The sequence below is a fragment of the Coloeus monedula genome (assembly GCF_965178545.1).
Source record: "Coloeus monedula genome assembly, chromosome: 4".
In the NCBI taxonomy this organism is placed as follows: Eukaryota; Metazoa; Chordata; class Aves; order Passeriformes; family Corvidae; genus Coloeus; species Coloeus monedula.
The window spans coordinates 17,567,067-17,593,469 of NC_138784.1; the positions used below are offsets into that span (position 1 = coordinate 17,567,067).

A 26,403-nucleotide genomic window follows, 5' to 3' on the forward strand; every position below is an offset into this window, starting at 1 on the left:
TACTGGAAGGGAAGGAACACAGTGTAAAGCCTTACTGATCTGAACCATGGGTGGTACTCCTGTTTGCATTTAAATATTGGTGTCTTGGAGAATCCAACTTGTACAGAAAGAACTTGCTGGAGAAGAGCAGACAGATGACATCCTTGCTTTGTGTGAGGAATTCATGCTGCTGCTCCTACCCTGGACAGGCATTACATAGAGACATCCAGCCTGGGACTGGCAAAATGCTGTGATTGATAGTTTATACACCATTATTGTAAATAATAGAAAATCAACAACAAATTAAATGTTAAGGGGTTTATGACAGTAGATTACGTGAGGGAGGTAGTTGTGAGTTTTTCAAACTGCAGTCTGGGATTTATAACTAATCTCCAGGCAAACTGTTTTTCTTAATTGATCTGTGCAGAAATGACTTAAAATTCAAAGTCTGGAGCCAGTCCCCTCACAAAGTCAGTGTGTATGCGGTACCCTGAGTGGCACAGACTGCCTGCTGTTTTCTAGGAGAACTGTGGTTCCTGGATCAGAGCTGTAAATCCCATGCTGTACAGATAAGTGTCTTGAGCTACCTTCTTGCTAGATACCAAGCCAGTGGAGCAGCCAAGTTGTGTCCCAGGAGGAGGAGATGTCTCAGGTGCGGTCCCTGGTCTGTACCTACCTCAGTGAGAGTTTTAAGGTGCTTTTGTGTTTTGGGTCCTGTCTGTCCCCACCAAATCTAGCCCCAAAATGGGTGTTAAAAATGGATGAGAAAATGATATTTATTTGTGTAGTAAACAACAGGCTATAGATGCAAAGAAGGATGAAGGCAGAAAGACTGCCCTGGCTTTTCTCTTCAGTGAGAACTAAAGCCTCCAAGTGTTGTTTATAAAACAAGTCTCAATATCCAGCTTTTCTTAGGTCTTTAAGAGTGCAAATATAGCTTGCAGCCAAAGAAATTTCATTGTCTCTGCTCTGTGGCCAAGTAAGTGTTTTAATTATATATTTTTTTTAAGGACATTCGGACTGGGTCTCTGAATACCAAGTCTCGTCTGAGCATGAATTCAAATGACTAAGGCCTAAGCCCCTGATAATAAGGGTTTATTAAGGAAGCACTAACAGAGCTGAACTGGAGTGGGCTGAATGGCTAAACCGAAATAATGGGATGCTTGTGGCAACCAGAAAATGATTGTTTATTGGCATAATCCCAGGATAAACTTCTGCCAAGAGCACACGGTCTTTCCTTGCCAAGTTCTTCATATGGGGAAATACAGTACTGAATTTCTGCACGTATTAGCAGTGCAGAAGACTGGGAGAAGTGGCAGTCTGCATGAGGAAGGGATAAAAATGTACATCCCAAATGGTGTAAGCAGAGTGATCCTTAGAGCTCCACTCAGCAGCAGGCTCTAAAGAGACCACCTGGGTTTAGACTTCAGGAACATGGTCTGAAAAACATGGATTTGGCTATGGAGTTCTATCACTTGAATCTCTTAAGTATCCCTGCATGCATCATGCAGAGAGCAGAAAAATTTGGAACTTTTTTCTAAAAATCCTGCCTCTGTGATTGTTGAAGTGCTTACAAGCAGTTTCTTTCACGCATGACAAACAGGGCTCTTTCGCAGCTCTGCTGGGAGACACATTCTCAAGAAAATTCTGTTGAATAACACTTGGCAAATATTTTGTTCACTGAGAAAGGCAGTTACACAGCATAGCTACACATGAATGCAGGTTAAGTTTAAAAGTTTGTGGAATAACTGCTGTTCATACAAGGAAGAAGAGAGGCTACTCTGTATCATACTGCCTTGCCCTTTTCTAGCAGTCTTTTGAATATGATGTTTAGTGAGGGAGTCCTGATTCACATCACCTCTCTGTTGTTTTGGAGAAGATTTTTCTCTTCAGCCCAAAGCTGGCATATCTGAATGCCATAAATGTTGTCCTGTGAGGCACTTTATAGTGGTAGTTTCCCCATACCTCCTGTGGATGATAAACATGTGGTATAAAATATTTTAATATTCCCTAGGGCATAATAATGTCACCTTCCAGGAAAATGCCTTGGGGACCATCAGAAATATCTGTAGTATAAAACAAGTCCTCTATATGGGGGATTGAGGTGCTGCCTGAAAAATCTTTGAGCTGTAGCTAGGGCTGTTTACAGGAGTAGGAAGCAGTAATCAAAAGATCAGCTATCAATTAGAGAAGACAGCTCTTCCAAGATTTAATTTTTTTTTTTTTAATTAAGCATAACCATAAATTATTTTTCTCTTTCTTTTACTTTCTGCTGGAAAATTAGCACAAAGATTGTGTGACTAACTGATTGTTCAAAGTTCCAAAGGGGTGGTTCTCAAAGAGCTTCATCCAGAGCCTGGTTGCTGTGATGTAAGGTCCAAAGATGAAAACCAGTCTGGTTTGGAAAGATGTGGAAGATTATATTGTCTGGAAAAAAATCAATCAGTAGATCAGCAAGAAATCTGAGCTTTTCTCAGCCTGCATTTTTTTTTCTTTTTTACTTTTAGTTATTACTGCATTTGGATACATGGCATAGATACAGCTGTTAAAAATTACCTTATTTATATGTTAATAAGAACTCAATTTGAATAAAACCTGCCTTTCAGCAGTATTTCAGCATCCTCCAGGCTGTAGCCTCCCTTTGGAGGTCAAAAATGCCAACTTCTTCCTTCCTAAATGCAGTCTTACCTTTCTGGCATCTCCTGGCTGATTCTGTAATTCTGTGATGATACAGTATATCATTAGCATGACCTATATCACACAAGTCTACAGATTCTGGACACCATTAAAAAAAACACAAAAGAAATAAAAATGAACTAAAATATCTCTTTAGCCATTGGGGTTTGGAAAGACAGTTGTCTAGAAAGCTTTTCATGTGTGAGCTGTTGCATTTTTATTTATGTGAATCTTGAGTAAACTGAACAGTAGTTCTTGGGTCATTTTGTTATTCTCAGCTTGCTATTAACTCTCTCTGCCAAAGATGTCTTAAATGTCAATGTTTAATGCTTATTTTTTTCTTCTTTGAGTATCTAGTTCTCCTGTTTGGACTCTCAGGATAACGATGGGTCTGGTTCATCCTCCTGTTAGTTCCCAAAGTCTCCAGTTGTCTCCCTGAGATTTTCTGGCTCCTACTTGCACATTGAGTACTGAGATCTGTGGCAGATGCAAAATGAAGACAATGGGAACAGTGTGAAATGTGTATTTCCCTGCCCACATTTTAAGACGAGTTTCAGCTTTGCATTGCAAATTTTGCATTAGTGTTACTAAATGAAATTCCAATTTTCTGATTATTGTTGTGTATTATCTTCCCATCAAATAATCTGTTAAATACTTAATAGTATAAATAACTCCTCCATTTTTTCCCCTTTGTGGTGTTGTTTTATGTCCTTCCAATGCTAGAAATTATTCTTAGTTTCAGAGACATAGATGGAATAGAATATGTGTCTGGTTTTGGAAGGACATAGCTTCCCTTAGGAACTCTCACCTTCCAGTGGTTTGGTGAGTGCTACCTTCCAGTTTAGACAGAGGATATTTTCCCTCCCTCCCCCCCCCTTTTTTTCCCTCCCTCCCCCCCCCTTTTTTTCCCTCCCTCCCCCCCCCTTTTTTTCCCTCCCTCCCCCCCCCTTTTTTTTCCTCCCTCCCCCCCCCTTTTTTTTCCTCCCTCCCCCCCCCTTTTTTCCCTCCCTCCCCCCCCCTTTTTTTCCCCTCCCTCCCCCCCCTTTTTTTCCCCTCCCTCCCCCCCCTTTTTTTCCCCTCCCTCCCCCCCCTTTTTTTCCCTCCCTCCCCCCCCTTTTTTTCCCTCCCTCCCCCCCCTTTTTTTCCCTCCCTCCCCCCCCTTTTTTCCCTCCCCCCCTTTTTTTCCCTTCCCCCCCCTTTTTTTCCCTTCCCCCCCCTTTTTTTCCCTTCCCCCCCCTTTTTTTCCCTTCCCCCCCCTTTTTTCCCTCCCCCCCTTTGTTTTACCCCCCTTTCCCCCCCTCTTTTTTTTCCCCCTTTTCCCTTTCCTGTTGTTTTAGTAGTCTTGAGGGAACTTTGTGACCTGAAGCAGCCATAAGGTGCAGAATGACTAATAAGGACATTCTCTTTAAACGTGTGTACAAGGATAAAGGAGCAAAGAGGAAGGGAGCATCATCTGTGATTGGACAAGATGAGACTTGGAAAGGTAATTGAAAGGACAGAGTGAAATGGTGACCCTCAGTTTACAGCAGGGATGTCAGATGACAAGAATTTTTCATTTGGACGGGGTTTCTTAATTTTTTCCACAACTTTCCACCAGATAAGGATGGCAACAGAGAAGACTAATTAGCCATGAAGACACATTCCCACCCTGCTTGGGTAGATGAAAACAGACTTTTAAAGAATTGAATGCATTTTTACCTGTTGCATTGCTGGAATGAGACACAGTGTCCTTTCAATAGTAATGCAGCAGCATGCAGCCTTACTCTGTAGCTACCAAAATTTTCCTGCAAGTATGCAGCTCTGTACTGATTTCCAGAATTGAAAGATTTTTATGGAAAGTAAAAAAAAAGCTCAACAGTCTAAAAGCCGAAAAGGCTGCACTGAAGTCACACCTCAGGTGTGTTGCATGCTGTACAACTTCATGTCCTACCACCTGAAATGATACAGGTGCAGTATTGTTTGATCTTTTTTACCTTGGATAGAAAAATGAAACTTATTCCTATAAGTGAAGAGACTGGACAGGGACAACTCTGTCTTCCTGGGCATATTTGAAAGCAGGATTTTCTGTCTAGGATGTTTTTCTCTTTAAGGTGAAAGACTATTTTCTCTGAAAAAAGTTCTCTCTGTCACACACATTTCTTTGGTAATTACAAGCAAGTTGATTTATGTCTATAAACCTCAGTTTCTGTTCTGCCAAGTGAGGGTGATTGTACTTTCCTTTCTTCCACTGGCTTGCTTGTTTGCAGGACAATCTCCCACGGATGGAGGCACTACCTTCTGGGGCTGACACCATCAGTGAACAGCCTAAAGCTGCTGCACTGCAGCTGTTGAAAGGTTGTTCCTTGCTAGCCCTGATACGGTCATGGTGAGCATTGGCCAGACTCCAGTAACTGGAAAGGGAATGGCAGTGCATCCCAACTCTTTTTTGCTACTGTTAAATGCTATGGTGAATGTTCTTTCATGAGTTCAAGGGAGGGTCCAACTTAAGTGGTTGCTAAATTGCTCTGGAATAAGTGAGGCAGTTCCTAACTTCTAGCTAAGTGGGAAAGGCTGGGAAGTACCTGACAGGAGGTTGTAGCGAGGTCTGGGTCAGTCTCTTTTCCTGAGTTAACAGGTAATAGGATGAGCAGAAATGGCCTCAAGTTGCACCAGGAGCAGGTTTAGATTGAATATTATGAAATATTTCTTGGTGAAGGGGCTGTCAAGCCCTGGAACAGGCTGCCCAGGGAAGGGGTTGAGTCATCGTCCCTGTAACGTGAAGATGTGACACTGAGAGACATGGATTAGTGGTGGTCTTGGCAGTCTAGGTTGATGGTTGAACTTGATGATCTTAAAGGTGTTTTCCAACCTAAAATATTCTATGTTTCTGTGAATTAATTGCAGAACATGAGGTGTGGGCTTTTGTCTTTATTTGCTGGCTGGTGTCACACTGGAGGGCATATGAGTGTTGGAGATGCTATTTGCTGACTGGCAAAGATGAGATAACACATACTCATACACAACTGCTGCCCTCTGCTCACTGTTTTTGGGAGAGAAGGATTTAAAAACACATTCTAGTCCTGTGTCACAACAAGGCTAAAACACAGATTTCCTTTCACATAGCCTTTGTTTCAGTTTATTTAATTTTTTTCCTAATTCATTTTTGCACAGCTGTCCCAATGCCCTGAGATTTGTCACTTGAAGCAAAGAGACAATTTTTCTGAAAAAAAGTATAAATGGAGTCCCTTGGAAAGATTAACAGGGGGCATTGGTGAGAGGCCCTTTGCTTTCAGCTTAAATAGTTGTCTTATTGTACTGCATATTTTGGAATGTCATCTGAAGGGACAGACAGCAAAGGGGATGGAGTCATAATGAATACAAGAAAAAAGATGGATTGTTTTCTTTATGAGTATGGAGTATTTCCCAGAGCCTGATTTGAAGGAAAAAAACCAAAAACAAAACAACAACAACAAAAAAACCATTAAAAATTCTCCAACCTGACAGTCATCTCAGACAAATCAAAACTCAGGTATTTGCCAAAATTTGTTTACTTTTGCTGAAAGGTAGTTATCAAAGATGAGGGGGTTCTGCTGAGTCTGGCAGCTTTCCTTTAGCAACATGCTGAGCCACTGGGAGTTGCACAGTGTTCCTGCTGCTCTCCTCTGCTTGGGGGAGTCTGGCTAGCCTGCTCAAAACCTGGAACCATGGAGGCATGAGATGCAGGAAAGTAGAGCAAGCTGCAGCTGATGCTGGATAATAAAATTATCCCCTCTTCACATAATCATTTTTATTATGGGTTTCTCAGTGTTCTTTTAAAGGAGGCAAGTGCTATTATCCCTGTTTCATAGATGCAGAAGTGAGGATAGTGACAGATGCTGTGATTTGCCTACTGCCATTGAGCTGAAAATGTCTTCATTGGGGCAGAGGGAGAAAATGAAAATACAGTGGAGGCATCTGTTTGGCTTGTACAGTACAGCTGTTCATTATGCAAATCATGTCAGCTTAACCAGCTCTCAAACCATGATTCATTCACAATGGTGGTATGACCACTGGGACTGTGGTGACACCAAAATATAAAATATATCTGCAGGCAGTTTTTGTCCTCACAGTAGTAGTAATCATCTTTGGCTCTGCACCCAGTTACAAAAACAGTTGTATTCCTTGATCACTCCTTTTCTTTTTCCTTCCTGTGATACCCATAGGACATTGTTACAACTGCAATGGACAGGAAAATGAGGCTTCATAAACGTGCTCTGTTTCAGTGAATGAGTTTATATGAGTGAAGAAAACTTTCTCTTGGATAGACAGGGACAATGAGAAACTCTTTTCTGCCTCTGTTTAGCAAGTGGATGGGAATATGCTGCTCCTTACTCTAACAGTTAAGAGTACCCAAATTAATCTCTGGTAGATGAAAACACATTAGGGAGCCAAATAGGTGTCAGCAATATTCTTTATACCAGAATGCTCTCTGTAATAGTATTTATTTGCCCTTTTCTGGTCTTGTAGTGTCATGGTAGTGGAGTAGTTGGGATCTGGTTAGAGGCATTGAAAAACCATGAGAAAATTCTTTGTGTTTTAACAATCTCAGGCAACCAGAAGATCATTAGGTAAAGCAGAGCCACTGGCTAGTTTGGGGTGGGAAAAGAGGCAGAAAGAATACTGTTTTCCCACTGCTATCATCAAGTAATTATATCTTTTGCACCTTGGGGGAGCAGAGTTGAAAGAGAATAGAGAGAGGGGGTTTACCAGTCATTGTGGTACTCGTGACCACAACACAAGGAGAGAAACAGTGATGCAAAGGATGCATGGGAGAGTTCAGTCACAAGTCTGGCCTCGCTAACACTGAAGCGAAAACCTTTGGAGGGAAAGGTGGTCAGTCTCCTGTGGTCTTCCTGGTGATCAGATCCAGGAGTGTTTAATCTTATCTTTAGTCCTGGAGAACTGAATGTCTAAGAAACCAACTGTGATTTCATTGATACTGAGACAGCAGCTGTGATTGTTGTGGAAAGAGCAGGGAGGAGAGAAAATTGCAGCAACAAGTGGCTTGAAACGTCTTTTTCAGTTAAGATCTGGAAATATAGTAGAATGAACTGAAATATGAGTTGCTTTGGTTAAGGTTTTTGTTTTGTTTCTTCAGCCTCTCAGCTGGAGCAGTGGGAGTGGAAGGTTAATAGAAGAGGCAGTTGCAGAGGTCAATATTACTTATCAATTCAGAGCCCAGACTTGCTCAGGCCCACAAAGAGCAAAAGAGAGGAAGAAAATGTGTGTGTTGTGGATGAGAACAAAATACGAGCTTGGCGAATGAGAGGAAACTGATTTCAACGGCAATGTTCATTTTAAAAATCTCATTTCTAAGACAGTTTTTGAAGGCCAGGGCTAAAAAAATGATCTCTGTACACTCACTGGGGACCAACATAAAAAATAGCAACCACCCCTTGTACATGAAATAAGTGTAATACTTATTTTGAAAGCACAGCATGTTTTTTCTTCCCTTTATAGACATGGCTGTTTTCTTAACATCACTTTATGGTATTGAACGGGTTTTTTTGTTGCTAGGTTGTCTTTGTTTTTTCCCCCCCCCTCCTCAAGTATTATTGTTTAGAAATATTAGATGTGTTCCCTAGGCTTTCTGAAAAAAAAACCCCACTTACTAAAAATCTCATGTTGGAGGTCTGGAAAGGGAGAAGCATAAAATTTTTAATCCCCTTGAAAGTTTTGGCCATCTTCACTAGATTTTTAATTCTTTGGCCTTTTAACCATCACTACTGCCTGCTGTGTTTGTTTTGCACTATGTTTCCACTTACTACACTTTTCCTTCGAGGAAGAAATTATTTGCTACCATTATATCTCGTTCACAACTGTACTGTGTGAACGCTAAAATTTGACACCCAAAATGACACCTTTTATTACTGATTGATTCTTCTGTGATCAGATAAAGACTTACAGTGACTTGGTTTGGCAAAATTTTGCTTAAAACTTGCAATAAAGGAATTGCACAGTTGTTGGTGCTTCCTGAGAGAGAGAGCTGGCTAATGAGAAGTCCAAACAGAAGTTCAGATTTGTAGTTTGGATGTCATGTTGCAGAAGTATCTGTAGAGTCTGCTTATGAGCAGCAGTAGGATCCTCTGTGTAGCTTGTGTAAAATGATGTTTTTAATGGAAGGGAATGCAGTTGTATAGTAGTGAGCTGATAAAAATGCACATAAATTTATTTTAATTCACAAGAATGCTTTCAAAGACTTGCCATCCTGTGGAAATTGATGTTCTCCCATGAAACACTTCAATTTTGGCAAAACATTTTGGAAAAATGAAAGAAATGTTCCTTCTGTATTTGTTTGTACCATCCATTTCCTTGAGTCTTATACCAGTCTAAATTATGCTCAGCATTTAAAGGCAGAATTCATATATTAGGGGTATCTGTTATCAACTTGGACTATTAATTTATGTCTGGGGAACTAGAAATATAAAATATCCATGGTATGTGTGTTTGCCTTAGCCTGATGTGAGAGACAAATATGCTAAGCAAATATCAAAGGCTAGGGGAACGGTTATCCACAACTTAACTGATTACTTTAGCTTATTTACTTGAACAAAGCTAGATGGGATGTGTTAATAGGTCATTGGGTTTTTTTTCTTTTTTTCTTTTTTTTTTTTTTTTTTGTTTGCATGTTAATAATTTTCTTCAGTCATGTAACCCTTGGTTCCTGACTTCTTCCTATGGCATAGCTCACTGACCTCATTGCTCATTTTTCTGGCCCTTAATAATGTCCATGTTGAAAAGAGAACATAGAATTGGTTACATGTTGAAAAGTGTTGTCCCTGAGCTGCACACTGCAATTTTTGAAATTAAGCATTTGACTTGGGCTTATCAGAAGGGTCATGCTATGATTTTTTTGTTCCTTTTTAGCTAACTGTTTAATTCTGGTTTGTTATTATGGTACCCTGTGCTACAGCTGAGCATAAATGCTAGTTTAAAAAATACAGAAAGTTTGCCAAATATAATTTCAGCCTTCTAGAGCTTTCTCACTTCCCTCTGGCTGATCTGTAGCCACAAACAGATAGTTACACTCAATTTCATGTTTTTCAAATTTGCCACTGTACTGCAGAATAAATTGCTGCTTACCCAACTCTTTCCAGCTCTGGCTCACCTTGAAGCAATTGCCTCTTCCCTCTCAGCTGCTGCGTGCCAGCTTTTCCCCTCCCGCATGGAGGGAGAGCATTTCTGGAGCTGCTTCCATGTGTGGTGGCCCCTCTCTCTACCCCAAATGGAAGCAAAGCTGAGGAAGGAAAAAAGAAAAGCAGAAAAGTGCCTGCTAGTTGAAACTCCCTGATTCTCTTGCTATTTTGCCAGACAGGACAACCAGTCAGCTGCACTGGGTTGTGTGTTTTGAAATGAGGACCTGAAGGGCTGTTGCTGGGATGCTGGCTCTGCTCCTGGGCTGAAATGCAGGGAGCTTATTTTCGGTTTCCAGCATGGCTTTGGACCATCTTGTTAGCACACAGGCTCAGAGTACTGACATCCACTGTTTGGTGTTACTGATGGAACTGCTGAAGTTTCATTACTTTGGGCAGAATTGCAGTGGCTGCAGGTCTCTGAATGAATATTGGGGAGTTTTTGATACACTGACCAACCCACTCACCCCTACCTTCCCAAGTGTAAAGTATAATTTAATTACTTAATTTGTCCAAAGAAGAAAACTCAGTGTTTCATCATTATCCTAGTAGGTTTTCTTTAACAAAACCATTCTGAAAGATCACTATTGTTATAAATGAGATTAGGACATGGTTTTTCAGCCAGAGAGAGACTATTTGGCTGAACAGTCAGTTATTATAATTAAAGGTTCTTTCTTTCTTTAAATCTTGGCTCAGTCTTAGGCTTAGACCACTAAGGCTATAGTAATATAGTAATAGTTTGAAATTAACACAGCATTTCTCTGGTCCATGAAGGTGCAATGAAATGATGGAGGGCAGCAAGTTGGCTCAAGATTTTGTGCTCTGAGAAGAGTTTAATGATCTTTACTCTTGAGAAAGTATACAGAGTAATGGAGGTGATGTCTATGTCTACTTTTTGTTCTCAGGAAACGAAAAGTAAGGTGAATGAAGACTTTGCATTGGATAAAGGAATGAAACTACAATGACAGGGTAGACAAGACAAAGAACTAAATTAAACTGTGAACCACAGTAGTCAGGGTGGAAAGCAGTTAAGGAGAAGTTGGAACCTGAAAGACATTTGGGTGAGAACAGCGAGAAATATCAGGTGCAGACAGCCTGGGAAATTAACTGGAGAAGTCGGAAAGAGGTGTAGTACTTGTAAATGAAAATTAATGGGTTAGCCCCCACACACTCTGTAATGGAAGTCATGGCTGGTTGACAGAAAGTCCAGAAAACATTCAGAAAATAGAGAAACCATAGCAAAGGAAATACAGCTGGAATTGAATGATATGCACTAAGTAAATAAAAGCAAGCTCTTGGTGTACTTTGTTTGTTTAGCCTGGAGAAGAGACTGAGGAGAAGCTTCCTTGTGGTCTTCAGTGAGGGGAAGTGGAGGGGCAGATACTGCTTCTCTTCACTCTCATGATCAGGGACAGGACTCAAGGAAACAGCCTGAAGTTGGTTGGAAGAGGTTCACGTTGAGATGATCAGGAAGAAGTTTTTCACCCAGAGGGTGGTTGGGCACTGGAGCAGGCTCCCCAGGGAGGTGGTGTCAGCACCAAGCCTGACAGAACTCAAGGAGTGTTTGGGCAATGCCCTCAGGCACACGGTGTGATTCTTGGGGTGTCCTGTGAAGGGCCAAGAGCTGGACTTTATGATCCTGATGAGTCTTTTCCAACTCAGCATGTTCTATGAGTCTATGGAACCTTATCTTGGAGGAGTATAGAAAAACATCTACTAGCTTTGTGTCATCCCAAAGTTGGATGTGGATAACTTTAGTTAGAAGTCCTTGTGTAATTATGCATGGGTAGAATAGAAAGAGATCTTTCATTACAGAAGGGTTTATCTTTCACAACTTAAATTAGAAGGTAAATGGGACTAATAGGAATAGGGACTATTTATTTGTGGATGTGATTTCTTCATTACCTACCACAGGAGTATAAAAAGTTGAAGTATTTTAGAATTTAATTCAGTATAACCTTGTATCTCATCTTAAAGCTTATTCTTGAAAATACCCACTTGTATCAAGTGTTAAGTTGATTTGCTTTATGTTGCATAGGAGCATGAACATAGATTCTGATTAAAGTTTTAAAAGTTGGCATTTGTGAAATTAAGTAAACTGGTGATGTGTGTTGGACTAATCCAAGTTTTTAAATAAAGGACTGATTCAAATTTATTTGTATTAAAGTAGCAAAAAAATTCCTCTAGAAAAAGAGTGGGGAAAAACGCTGTAGTGAGGAATTCCGTGTCTAACTGGGGATCAACCCACTGAAGTGCTATTATGAGCTTGCAGAAATTTGAAAAAATGGTAGTGATCATCCTATAAAGTAGTGTCTGGAAAGTCCAGAAGTGGAAGATTGCTGAGACTCACCAAAAAATAAGGTGGCTTAAATCTTGGAAGGGAAATGAAAAGGAAATCTAGATTTTTATTTCCCTAGTAGTGCAAATAAAGACAACAAAGAAAATGTGTATGTGTGTGAAGGAAGAGGGAACACGTTACGGTTGGAAGATTATGGTTCATAAAGGTCTAGATCCAGAAGCATGTGAGCATTTGCCTCAGTTTTCTATATGGGAGATCAGGTAGGATGTAGGGGCATGCACCACGTGGTGAATGAGATAAAGACTTGGAGAAGCAAAAGATTCTTCAAGTGTTTCTGAAGTAAAACTCCCAAGAGCCAATTGCTCTTAATTTCTCTTTTGCAGAGAAAACTTGTGTTTCCATCTCTGAGTACTGTAAAAATGGCATTTGACATTTCAGATTCATTAAGACCATTAAACCATGGATCAGATTTTATTTCCTGCTGTTGTTCCTCACTGGAGCTTAGCAAATAAAATATTTACATTTAAGAAGGGGGAAAGAAGCAGATCCAGGTAGCTGCAGACATATTCATCTGCCCTCAATGGACTGCAAAGTAGAGCAGATTTTGAATAAGAGAATAATTTAAGTGCAGTTAAATATTAAGTTTCATTAAACACAGCATGTGTTTACCAAAAGGAGACTGATGTCCCGAACTAGCTCATTTAAAAACTGATTTTGTAGATGTGATTAATCTGGCACTAATCAAACTGTAATTTATTAAAGTATTTGTTGTGGGACTTGATGAGAAATTATTCATTCAAGCAGGAAAAAAGAAGGATTAATGCAAAAGTTAGTTCTAACGTGGACAAGGAGTTTAAAGAGGACTTAAAATGAGCAGTGTTTTGAAGAAAAATAATGGGTTGTAGGAACTTCTTAAGTCTGCACCTGGGATTCCTTTTTATTCTTGGTCATGGGATGAAAATAATAGTGTGTGAAGCTGGGAGTCATAGCTATGCTCAAAATATTGTTTACTGCAAAAGAGGAACCATACCTTTTCTTAGATAGTTATATTGAGCCAAAGATTTATTGTTCGTATAGTTTAAATCTTAATGATCTAATCCAAGGATTGTTATTAGTGCGGGTGTAATTACTGCAGAGAAAAATTGTATCTATGCAGGTGTTACAGTAATGTTAACAACAATGCTACCACCACCCCACAGTTAAAATTGTTACACACAGATTCAGCTGCTTTTCCTGATGTTATACTGACCCTTCCCCAGCTCTTCTTGGCCCCCAGGTTGGTGATTTCATTGTGGTGGTTGTGGTGACCTGTCATCATCTGGGGTCCTTGGCCAGGAGGATGTTCATGTTGCTGGTTTCTTTTTCCTTGCTCGAGGATCAACCTGGGGTTGGTTTTTTTTTTGTTTGCTAGCATGCTTTGATGCTGTTCTCTCTTTTTTCTTTTGTCTGCAGTCATGTTATATCCAAACTTCCTAGAGTTTACACCTTTTAGGTATATTGGAAACTATTTCTGCTTTCTCTTTCTTACCCCTGTATCCAGTTTTGTCCAGATCCATGTCTGTGTTTTTTTATCTGACCTTGGGACAATTGTTTATAGCAAGTGTTTGTGTCTCCACTGTCAAGCCAGTGCCCCATCTCATATCTTCCATAACTGTACTCCTCTACAATGCATCCTGTGTCTCCACTTCCCAGGGCTTTTGCTAACATACCAGCCCTGCATTTCCTTATAGTACATTATCATAATAGGGTTGTAAAACCTGTGTGGCTCCATACAATGACAAAGAAAACTAAATCAAATCAGCCACAGCTGGTTGGTCAATTAGAAAAAAATGCTGTTGCAGCTAAAGCAAATGTGACAAAGCTGTGGACAGGCCAGGGAATGCTCAGAAAGGGCAAACCTTGACAAGCCTTGGTCCAGAGCCCTGGCAAACTCACTACAAAGCCCGTGGCCCATCATTAGCAATGGCAATACCTTCAGTATTGCTTTACATGCAGCTTAACAGTATCATCAACACAGCTGGTGTTTGGCACATTATACTGGAAGAGCTGGAGGATATAGGCAGGTTAAATCACATGAGAAAACCTGATTGTTCAGAGTGGTAGTTTGCACTCATATGGACTAATAATAAAATACTAGCTTCTATAATCTGGGACCTTGCCAGTTGCTTTGGAAAGAACAGATGAAGGGAAGGTCTTGTGCATGAAAGTTATTAACAGCAAAAAAAGGCACCTGCAAAAGGCATATGTGATCCTGGGATGTGCTGCATATGCCAGCTTCAGTCAGGCTAGGAAAAATAAACACTGGCTCACAGATAGAGCTTCATCTGAAATTATCTGCTTTTTTCTGAACACTTGTGTTTGGGAAAGACTTGTTCAGGTTCAGGAGTACCTGGGTGTGAATACCTGTGTGAGTGCAGATAGAGCCACTCTGGCAAGCTTGACTTGCACTAACAGGGATCCAGAGGTCTGAGAAGCACAGCATGGAAATGCCTGTGCTGCCTTGGGTGACCCATTTGAGTGGGATTGTAAAATCAGGTTGTGGGTAGTGTGGGATTTAGAGTGGGAGGCTCAAGCTCTGCTCAGAAGGTGCTTAAACTGCAGCCATAGGGTGACTTCTGCTTGATTCTCTTTCTGGGGCTCAACGTGTAATTGAAACCATGGATGGATGGTTGATGACGTCATTAATTCTCTGATTGCCTGCCATTTTTTAATTTTCCTTTCATTTTTACTCCCAAGCAGAGATTGACTGTGAAATCAACTGTAAGACTGAAGTAATTCCTATGCCTTATTTTTGCTGCAAGAAGCTACTTGCTGTGGTGTATCTCAGTTGGTCTTCAATTTCACTTCATTATACACTTCATGATTTTTTTACTCTCTCTCTTTTAGTGTTTAACTATCATTAACTACTTCTCTCTTCTCTCTTTCCTGTTTTGGTGCTCTTTACATGATTACTCCTCTCTTTTCCTCATGTTGTTCCAACTTCCCATTTAAAATGTTCTAAACTCTCTTTCTCTCTCTTTACCTTTTCTATCTTCTGAAGTTTCCTGTAGCAGCCCCAACCCCAAATATCTCTTTTCTTTCTTTCACTTTTATCTTTGTCTTTCCATGGTTGTAAACACCACTGCCATTTGTTTAAATGCTGCTACCTTGCTCTGTTTAGGGGCTGTCATACATGATTTTAGAGATGCTTTCCTTTCGTGGCATGTGATTTACTTGTTACCATTGGTGTATCCAGAAGACTCATTACAAAAATCAAAATATCCAGGAGCAGTCCGTTTTGTATGTAGTGTAACACTTTTTATTTCATTTTCATTAGAAGTTTTGGCAGTTCTTTAAATCAAAGGTTGAACAGGAAACATTATCAAAGAATCTAATAAAAAGGAAAAACTGTCACCTTTGAATTTTGAAAAAGTAAACCAAAAAGGACAAAGTTATTTTCAGTAGAATATATTGTTTGCAGAAAGAAGTCTGGTCTGGTGAGTTTTTATCTTAGTCTATCTTTTAACTGCCAACTGAAATATTTGCAAGAAAAACTAAAGACTGGAGTCAAATACTTGTTGGTAGATGAAATTTTCTGGCCTTTTGAAAAAAATACCTACTATTTCATGAGTACTACATATGGGCTGTTTGTAATTTTGTGAGAGCACCCACCTTTGCTGTTACCATGTGCAAAACAGATAGATGGCTTTCTGTGGTCTACTGGTTACATCAAATTTGAGGTGTTGGTGTGTTGTGAAGCAAGGCCTCCATTTGTACAACATAGCATTTCATGTGTTGGTATAGGAAAGGCACTTCAGGGAGCAGCCTGGGTCTCTGCAGAGAGACAAAATATCTACATCTCTGCAGGTTTAGTGTTTGCACCAGACATTTGACAAGTGTTTTGGCTGTAGGGAAGTCTTGAGTCTTAGGAAAACATGCTGTATTAAGGCTCTGTGGGGTTTTGTTTACAGACTTCTGAAATGTTTCAAACTCCAAAACCCAACTATTTCTCCCATTTTTTTGCTGAAAAGAATGTCACTCAGATTTAAGTTTGAGTTCCTTTCAACTCAACAAAGCCAGCAGTGGCTGCCAGCAGCCTCTGGGTTATGTGTGACCACATCCCAGGTCCCTGGCATAGGCAGCAAAGATTTGGAGGCAGCCCCATACCTTTGGCCATCTCTTGTATTTGGTGGCATCCTGTAGAGTAAAACCACTAGTCAGTGCTCCTTTGCTTCAGCTTCTGACACCCGCAGGCAGTGACTTGAGATTATGGAAGTATTTGTATCTCAGTCCACATGTGTTTCCATGAAAGCACTTAACTCTCTCCTTCAGCAAAGGATTCTGGTGAGTTGATTGGCAGAGATGAAGTGAGAAGACAAATTATAGTGAAAATGGGATGTTAGGTGATATGCAGTGTTACTGGTGGGGAAGCTCCCCCAAAGGAAAGGGACGAGGGACTGGGTGTGGAGTTTGATTTTTTTTAATAGTATGCAACTGTGTTTGAATCATAAAACGGTTTGTGTTGGAAGGGACCTTAAGGATCATCTAATTCCACCCCCCTGCCGTAGGTAGGGACACTTTTCACTCGACTAGGTTGCTCAGAGCTCCTTCCAACCTGGCCTTGAACACTTCCAGGGATGAGGCTTCCACAGCTTTCTTCAACAGGGTAACCTGTTCCAGTGCCTCACCACTCTCACAGGTGGGAATTAGATATTCCTAATATCTAATCTAACCCTACTCTCATTTTGAATTCATTCCTCTTTGTTCTGTCACTACATACTCTCGTAGAAGGTTTCTCTTCATCTTTCTCAGGACCTCCCTTCAGGCAGTGGAAGGCTGCAGTTAGGTCACCCCAAAGCCTTCTCTTTTTCAGGCTGAACAAACACAATTCTCTCAGCCTTTCCACATAGAAGAGGTGCTTGTTTGATTATGGAAAAGCAGTTTGAAGTAAGCTGAGCTAAAAGGCAGGTTGCATATTTAGTTTTTAATTGCTTATTTAATGTATTTATTAATTTGTATATCGATTTTATTTATTTAATTAATTTTCTGTGAAACCTGAGAGGCTCTGAGTGGAAACGTGTAGAAGAAAGGGAAAAACAAATCTGAGCTCTCTGGCAACTCATGTGCTTACTCTGGGCTCTGTTTGAGTTCGCTGGAAACAATGGTGGTCCTTTCTTTTTGAAGAGAAACGATACTTTCTTTTGAAGTAAATGAAACTGGTGCTAATGACAGCTCTTTCAGACATTTGAATGCCAGGTCTCTTGTAGTCTTCAAATAAACTTTATTTCAATAGACCTATTAAGTTGTCTCATCTGACTTCTAGAATGATATTAAAGCCAGATACTTGAAAGTCTCTGTGTTTGGGATTCCTCTCATGTTTTCCATGTCAGTTATAATTACATTGCATTTGAGCAAGAGGTTGCCAGCAGAGAATACTGAGGAGTGCCAAATTAAATTTCAAATACATTTTGTTCTTTGTTCATGTTGAGAAACATTTCTCCTCTAAGGTTGGTGTGCTCAGCAAATGAGATCAGGCTGCCATTAAACTCTCTGTAAATACCAGTCTAGCTGAGTTTTAAAGGCCATCTTAGTGGCACTCTTACACCTCCTCTGAAGGCTGGTGTAACATGAACATCGTGGGTCCTGGTTTGAAGAAAAAAAACCAAAAAAAAAAGTAAAATTGGAGAAACCTTCCTTTCATCCAAGCAATCTCTATCTTGGTACCTGGCTGCCTACTAGAGAGATGTCCCTTGGAAAGGGAGAGGTTGCTTATTTTTAACATATATATTGAAGGCCCTGTGTTCTGATAAACAGTGCCAAAATGAGACAATGCAAATCATAGGAATGGAAAAGGAAAAGCTCAGAATGGCTTTTGGTGACTGGTTAGTGACTGATGCTTCACCCCCAACCAAATGTATTTAATGCCTTTTTTGTATTAGAATATTTGCTTCCCAAATCCAGATTCTGGGTTCATTAGCATGCTGTGGATAGCCTCTAGCAGTGTGTGCAAGTCCTATCTCTGTGCCTACTTTGCATATCAAACAATTAGCTTAATTTATATTATGAAGAGACACTAATTGGAGCGGAAGGAAGAAGTAAGTAGCAACATGCCAATGACAATTAAGATAATGCATCACATCTCACCTATGTAAGTTTTTGTGAAAGAAGCTCTTTTCCGATGTCAATTAAGCCTAATAAGAACTTGAACCCTTGCAAGGTGGACAGTAGAGTATTCCCTACTTTATATGAATTGGTAAACTGAAGAATGAATTGCATGTTTTGCTTATTTTTACACAGCCAGAGGTCAGAAAAGAAGAGGGAAGTTCCAGACCTGTCAGGATCCTTGATTCTCTAGCAGGCTTCTAGAAGACAAGCAATAGTTACAGAACTTCCCATGGCAAAACTCATCCAATAACATCAGTGATGTAGATCAGGGATTTGGTACACAGGCTGGAAAACAGTTAAAAATCTCCGTATTCTCTCTGGAATGAAGATAATTGCCCATTCTTGCAATAGCTAATTATGTGTGACCTGCTTGTGTCTTGTGGTCCTGAAGCAGAGCTTCCCAAAAATGCTTTAGTTGGAGTCCCACTTTTTACAGTCTCACTAATCATTTTTTTCCTCTCTGATATTGATCTGCAGAATGCAACAGCAACAAGAGCAACGTCGAATGTTCACAGCTGCCCTCCTGGCACTTATTTTCATTCTGGCCACTGTGGGTACCACTGAGGCTGGCAAGAAAGAGAAACCAGGTAAGGTCCAGTCTAATTCGGAGTTAATCCCCAAGATAGATAGCATGTGTGGGAGAATGCCAAATGCTTGTGGTTTTGTTATGAAATTCAGGTCATTTGTTAACCTTTTGACATTAGGGCAGGATTTGTGGCTGTGATGTGTTCTGTGTTAAACAGGGAAACAGAAATTGGTTTCCATGTCAAGTGGAAGCTTGACAGCCCCAGAGGCTGGAGTCCTTGGTTTATCACACACTGCATATTGCAAAGCAGCTTAAAATGTGCTCCATGAGTAGTTTCATGCTTGACTTAGGGAGAAGCAAACAGGAGTGGTGAAAGAGCAGTTATGTCACTTGTTCAGTGTTATAAATGACAGTGCTACACTGATGCTGTGTGATGTGGAAATCCCCTGACAAAGAATTGTACTAACTCGCTGTTGCACAGCCAGCCAGACATCCAGCAGTATTGCTTTCTGTCAGTGATGAACTCAGACCTCATTATAGGAGAAGCCGGCCTGGGGTGGAAAATTCATATCTGTCAAACTTAGTTTTGACATTTTTTAAAAAACTTGCTGTTTTTCTTAAGGTCTTATTATTTTCAGGCTACTTATACACCAGATAATATGAACTGCAAATCTATCAGAATTAGTGTTCCCAGTAAAAAGAAAGGAACTTTTTAACCATTTTAACTTTGTGGAAATAATGAGAAAAGGGTAGCATAAACATGCAAGACCTAGAAGAAAAATAATTTTTTATAAGTATATTTAGTATTTAAGTATGTTGTGATATTTTAGGGGCCTAAGTAATTGTATTTGTGAGCCCTTGGGTCTGATAACATTGCTGTCTTTTCTCATAAGACTTGGGTTTAAGGATCTAAATAAAATCATGATCCTTACATTTGTCCCTGAGCAACAAACTCACCTGAATTAACAGCACTTTGAATACACTTCTCCATGTAGCTCCTTTGCCTTTGAAGTTTTGTTCATATTCTGATATAAAATGTGACGTGGTATAGCAAATCAAAAGTTTGCATCCCCCAGCTGTTCCCTGAAGGTGCTCAAATCCTGTGATATACAACGTCAGCACATACATTTCTCATTGTTTGGTGTACAGTGCTTCAGCTGCAACTGAGGATATACTGGACACAGAGGAGTGTCCTTTCTGAGTGAGAGCCCTCCTGCATGTTTTGGTCAGAGATACTTGTGGGTTTTTAGATTTCTGAAGATGAGAATCCACTTGAGAATATGCAGGAGGACTAGTAAACATGTCAGTGGGGCCGAGTTTGAGTGATGATCCAATGATCATCGTTGGACTCAAAGGGGCTGACTTGTCTCTGCAGAACTGAGAAGACAATGTCAGACCTTCTGCTTTTAACCCAGTTGTGTTACAAATTATTGCTTATTGACCCTTCCAGGTGCTGTTACTTTGATTCCGTTTAGAGAACATCTCCATATGCACTGGGTACTGACCACTTCTCTTGCTTGGTTCCTTGTCTCCATCCAGAGAAAAAGGCGAAGAAGTCTGACTGTGGGGAATGGCAGTGGAGTGTCTGTGTGCCTACCAGTGGTGACTGTGGCTTGGGGACACGTGAGGGCACTCGCACTGGCGCCGAGTGCAAACAAACCACCAAGACTCAGAAGTGTAAGATTCCCTGCAACTGGAAGAAGCAATTTGGAGGTCAGCATCACCCTCTTAAGGGATTTACTTCAGCTTTTGTTTTAAGTATGGAGCAGGAAGCCTGTATTTTCTGCTTAGTTCTGCGAATGTCTTGGCGAAGGGGTTAGTCCTGTGCTTCAGGTTCATCAGGACTAGAACACGCAAGGCAACAGAAGGCAGCTTCCTCAGAGCTCCTCTGCAGAGAGTACTTATAACCTACTTGTTGTAAACTCAGCCTTCCAGCATGCTGAGATCTGCTCTGGGTGGTGTTCAGCCCTGTGTAGGGCACTTTTGCAGGTTCCCAGCTGTGATCCTCTGCCATGGCTATCACAGGCTTTACAGTGTGTGATGTGGAGCATGGGGCGCTGGCTGCCTGTGTGTGCAGTGAAAGGAGTGAGTGCAGACCCGTGTATTTCATTTTTATCATTCAGTTCATAAGGTTCATATGTAACAGTTTGGGAAGATACGTCAGATCTGTCCTGGACAAGATGTCTGCCCAAAACTCAAATTTTTTTTACAGAATCACAGAATTAACTGATTTGATTACTCTTGCAAACTTGGCTTTTTTTCTGGTAAGCAGCTTGCATGATTTTGAAGTTATTGTGACCTTACCAACACAATCAGTGCTACAGTTTCAGACTTAAGAAGTTTATGGTTGCACGTACATTCTAGAAACTATTCAAGCCTTATTTGGTAACCTCTGGCATCACACAAATGGAGAAACAGCCATACAGAATGTAAATGATATTTCTCGCTGCCGTTTCTTTCTTTTTCTTATTTTTAAAATCTTTTATATTCACAGCTGAATGCATTTTTCTTTATATGACAAAAATGCGATATCCATGCAAAAGCACAAGGATTAAATTTTAAAACATTGGGGAGGGGGGAGACTGCAATTACCACTGCAAACAATCTTTAAAGTTTTCTTGGGATTCTTTTCCTCAGCTGTATGTCTTTTTGTCTGTGAGCACCAACTGCCTGTGATATCCTAGTAGACTCACAACATTTTGGATTTCACACTCAGTCATTGTGTTTTAAATTTTGCCTTTTACTTCCTTGCTGCAGCGGAGTGCAAATACCAGTTCCAGGCCTGGGGAGAATGTGACTTGAACACGGCCTTGAAGACTCGAACTGGGAACCTAAAGAGAGCCCTGCATAACGCTGACTGCCAGAAGACTGTCACAATCTCAAAGCCCTGTGGGAAGCTTACCAAACCCAAACCTCAAGGTAAATTCCATTTGCTGAAACTGCATGATAGTTCATTTAAATCATTGGGTTTGGGATGTCGTGTCCTCTTCAGTGAGAGCTCAGTTTTACAGGGTATTGCACTTTCATGGCCTTTCCTCAGCTCTGCACTGCTCCTGTCTCTCAGTGCTCAGGCAGGGAATATTCCTGAGCTGGATAGTCAAGGCTGTCTCACACTTGAAAAGTAAGCTGAAGATTAGAGCTCCAATTTTAACTTTAGACCACCTGTACTGTTACCAGTTTGCTTACACAACTAGAGTTCCAGAGTAAAGATTCTTTTCATAACTCACTTGTTGATGGGAACAGAATAATAATAATAGCATGAAAATATACCCCTCGATAAAGTCATCTTTTATATAGGTTTTGTTTGGTATTGAATAATGGCTAGTTGGAAAAAGGACTGCTTTCCTTCTGGACAAGTAGCATTGAAAGGATATTCTTCTCACTGAACACTGAAATATGAAAATGTTGTTCACCCTTGGGGTTGTTTATTCTTTATTCAAACATAGCAGGAAAGATAGTACAGAATGTACATGTCTTATTTTTGACTGGCAGTATAATTCCTAGCACACAGAAAGACATATGCCCTGCATTTGTGTTTCCAGGTGGCCCTTAGGAAAACTTATTTTCTTTGTAATAATTTGTGCCTTTTAATGCACTCTTTTGTTGGAGCAGCAGGTGTTATGTGTATAGGATGATTTACAGTGGGAGCTAAAACTGTGAGATCTTGTTTGAGATACAAAAGTAGTGTGTTTTAAGTAGACTATAAAAGCTATCCTACCCTGACATTGTTTACTTAAGACCAGCAGGATTTGACACATTCCAGGCTCTGAATACTTGGATAATAATACAAATAAATGTGATTAGGTGTGACAGGTGTACCTGGGACAAGCAATTTTCATGTTGTGGGTTGTGGTGCACCATTGATCAGAGGAGTACCTGCAGGTGGCCTGCTCTGCTTGTGCAACCAGAGCAGTTGCAGGCACTTTGTGTTAGTGCATGCATCCATCTGCTTTGCAGTCAGCGTGGCTGTGACTGGCTTTCCTTGCACACTGTCCATGGAGTTACCAGAGGAGCCTAGAACCTGTGTAGATAGTGACAGGCTGTGGAGCAGCAAAGTTACAACTAGATTTTCAGAGACCACCTGGATTGGTTGAGCTGGCAACAATAAACATCATTTAGGGATTGAAGCGATTGGATGGGAAGGGCTTTGAGATGTGTGATTTTATTGTGTAGCAGTTTGGGGCGGCAGGAGGTTTTTTTCGTGTTTTCAGGGTTTGGGTTGTTTTGATAGGCTTTTTTTGGTGGTTTGATTTTTTTTTTTTCCCTACTGAGTTTCAATGCCTAAGTAGCATCTAGGAGTTTACTGAATGAGGCTTCCTGTTGTGCTGCCAGAAGGCCTCTGCCCCTGGAGCCTCTGCCTTGTCCTGCTTCCACTGAGTCATATATCCATATTCTGTCAATGGCTGTCAGAACAGGGGGAGAGGGAGATGAAGCAGAGCATTGATGCAGCATTGTTTTATGAGAGCAGTGCTCTTGGGTGGTACAGGCTCATTTTCAAGTTACAGTTTTAAAGGCAGAGCTTGAGAAATTGCTGGATTGGAGTCAACTTTAACCAATCCTAGATTCTAGGAGTGAGTTACAGCTGAGACTGAAACTTGGATTGGGACTGACTGCAGCAAAGTTATGGGGTTTGACTTAATTAGGAGACCAGAGTTCCTTTGATTTGAAGGAATGCAAAAAGAGAAATAGGTACAAATGTAGGTTTTTAATCATAATAACTGTGGGCAGAAGTTCTGCTCTCCTGATCTGCGTTAGAAATCTCATGGCATCTTCCTGTGTGCCACCTGCTCATTCATCTGCTCTTGGCATTAGTAGCAGCAGCAGGCATGGGAGTCACACACACGCAGCCTGCCGGGGCTCTGAGCTAAGTCCATATTGCAGATCTGTGGGTATAACTATATGGGAGCTACACTGGACAGTGTGTTGGCACCAGTAGGAGGATCTAGAGGAAGAAATTAGGTCAAGCAGATTAGTACTGTGTGAAAAGTTTTGCCCCACTGAACTTTATTTCTGACTTAAAAATCGGAGTGCTGGCATGTTGGCTGGAATGAGTGTTTGTTTTCTTCCTGAGGTGAAGGAAAATAGAGGTTGGAGGTAAGTACTAACCCACAACTAGATAAAGGAAAAGAATTACACTGTATTCATTCTATGGCTAGAATCTTAATGAATTTCCTTCTTTGGATATGAGAAGTAAGAACTGGATTATGGCCTGAGCCCTTCAAATGGTATACAGTTATATGTTAGGCTCCTTTTTCACCCCTAACTTTGCATCAGCGCCTCAAGACTATACCAGAAAAAGCCCATGATGCATTATTTGGAAGCAGCAGGTTATTATCTGAGGCACAGTGTTGCAAAAGGTCTATGCTGAAATTTAGCTAGATCTCTGAATGCTGGTCAAGGGCTTTCCATTCCTCCCAGGATTGCCTGGAGTAGCAGGGCAGGGGCTTTCTGGCATTTGGGTGCTCTGGCAGCAGAGCAGTCTGTCAGGGGCTTAGCAGTCCCAGGAATGTGTTTTGCTGTGAATGGTTTCCTTTCTGACTGGTGTGTGCATCAAGAGCACATCTCTGACAGCAACAGGCTGAGAGCACCAAAAGCAGGCGTGAAGTGACAGAGAATATTGCACTGAAAAATACCTGTATATTCAGAAAAAAGTGTTGTTTTTGTGATTTTTCCAGACTAACCCCCTTTGCAGTGAGGTGAAATTTTTATTCTGTTAGGTTGTGTTTGTAACCTCTCCATTACATCAGTTTTCCTTTTGATGTCATATTGTAAATAAGGTCAGTAAAAGCCCCTATTTAGTTTCTCCAATCAATGGTAGTTTTATATATTTTCTTTTACTTTTTTTGTCACTCGCCATCTTTTAAAGCTAAAACTTCTGACTTAAGTATTTGTGTAATAATTTACCCACAATAAGAATACTCAACTGCTGGACTTAGCTAAATTCCTTCTATTATTGCAAAAGAGCTTTTGTTGTGAAGAGACTGGATTTTAAGCAGTATTCTAAGCATGTCCTCTACAGGTGTGTGTTGAAAGAATAAAATATTGTTGTAATACTACTTTTATTGCTCATTAGACCCACTAAATTAGCTAAAAAGAATTTTAATTTTGATCACCTATTGCATGGGGAGTACCTGAGACCTTCGAAATTCTCCCTAATTAAAAAAAAGAATAATTAATGTGATTAGTTAAGAACCCCAGAAACTGTGTGGGTAAGACAGGTTATCTTGTCTAAGCCTGACCAATGAAGTGTTGTGTGTCAAATTTCACCTGACACATTTCCTCCATGTGATATGGTGTCTGAAGTTCCTCCTCACCTTGTCTGCTCTTTGAGGAAAATGCAAATTGATTGATCTTAACTGTAGATGCTGCTCTACTGTTGCTTACCCACCTTTCCAGCTCATCAACACATGGCAGCTTTGCTGATAGGATGAGTCTCTCCCCTCTCACTTAACCGTTTCTAAAATGACGGCTGTTCATAGGCGTTGGATCTGTTCTTAACACAAAGGAAAATTATACTTGCAAAAATATCACAGGGTTTATAATTTTACAGATTTGTTGATAGCAAATATAGTTAGGTTTTCCAGGAACTTCTATGATCTCTGACAAAACTTGCGCTAAGTTAAAGCAGGAGATCCTCACAAAGTTTGAGAGTCAATGCCTTCTTCATAAACTGGAGACCTAAGTGTTCCTATGGATTTGTTTTATAGTTAGTAAGCATTCACAGAAAAGCCTTAAAATATTTTTTAAGCAGTCTTCATTATTTTGGAAACTAAAAAAATAAATATTTGCTTCTTAGCAACTGCTCTCTGTCAGTACTTTTTACTTCTCAGCAGCTGTCTTATGGATTACAACTATATTTAAGGGTGAGAGCAGATGATGAACCAGGAATTTTAATTTTATCTGGCTTCCTGACAAGCTCTTTTCTCCATAGCTTTACTCACATGTTCTCAGACTGGAAGACAGTAGCTTGGTCCTGGGCTGCTGGGCTAAAGTGTAGGTATCACAGGATGAAAAACATCTTTCCTCCTTGAATATTGTGCATTTAGACAGAGAGATTGTCAGCAACGTAACAGTGATGTCCCAGGCACCACGATTTGTTGTGCATTTAGTACACAAATGAGGTCATGAGAAAGCCTGTCCCAAAGTCTGGAAAGGATGAAAGGATAATTTTTATCATGAAATCCCAGTGGAGGCAGGCACCTCTCCTCTAGCACACACAATTGCATATTGTAATCAGTGTCTGCAAGGCTGCTGTTGCTGAAGGTCTCCCTAAACTCTCCTGACAGATGTGACAGACTGGGGCACTTCTGTCAAGTGGCTGCTCTAATGGCCAGCTTGTGCTGAGGAGCACAAAATGCTTCCGACATCCTCCATCTGGTCTAGTACTTCACACCCACCCAGACTTGATTGATGCTTGTTCAGGTTCCAGCCAGCCAGAAAGCAGAAGAATGGGGTATTGTCAGGATTGAGGAAACATTTTGTTTTAACTGCTAAGAGACGAGGAATTTATTTTCATTGAGCTGGGTTGCCTGATGGACTTTTTCTTTTTACACTCTTTTTGTCGGTCTCATTCTTTCTCTCTCTCTCCCCATAACTGTTGTACTTTCAGATATTTATTCTTCTGATTA

At 40.5% G+C, this 26,403-nt stretch overlaps 1 protein-coding gene across 1 annotated transcript in view; it reads left to right on the top strand.

Annotated features, from left to right (window-relative positions):
* Positions 1 to 26,403, top strand: part of PTN (pleiotrophin) — a 71,186-nt gene that overhangs the window by 34,739 nt on the left and 10,044 nt on the right. The window contains exons 2-4 of the mRNA XM_082280677.1: positions 18,727 to 18,836; positions 20,315 to 20,488; positions 21,533 to 21,694. Coding sequence (XP_082136803.1) covers positions 18,728 to 18,836; positions 20,315 to 20,488; positions 21,533 to 21,694 — 445 coding nt within the window. The 5' untranslated portion in view covers position 18,727. The remainder of the gene's footprint in view (positions 1 to 18,726; positions 18,837 to 20,314; positions 20,489 to 21,532; positions 21,695 to 26,403) is intronic.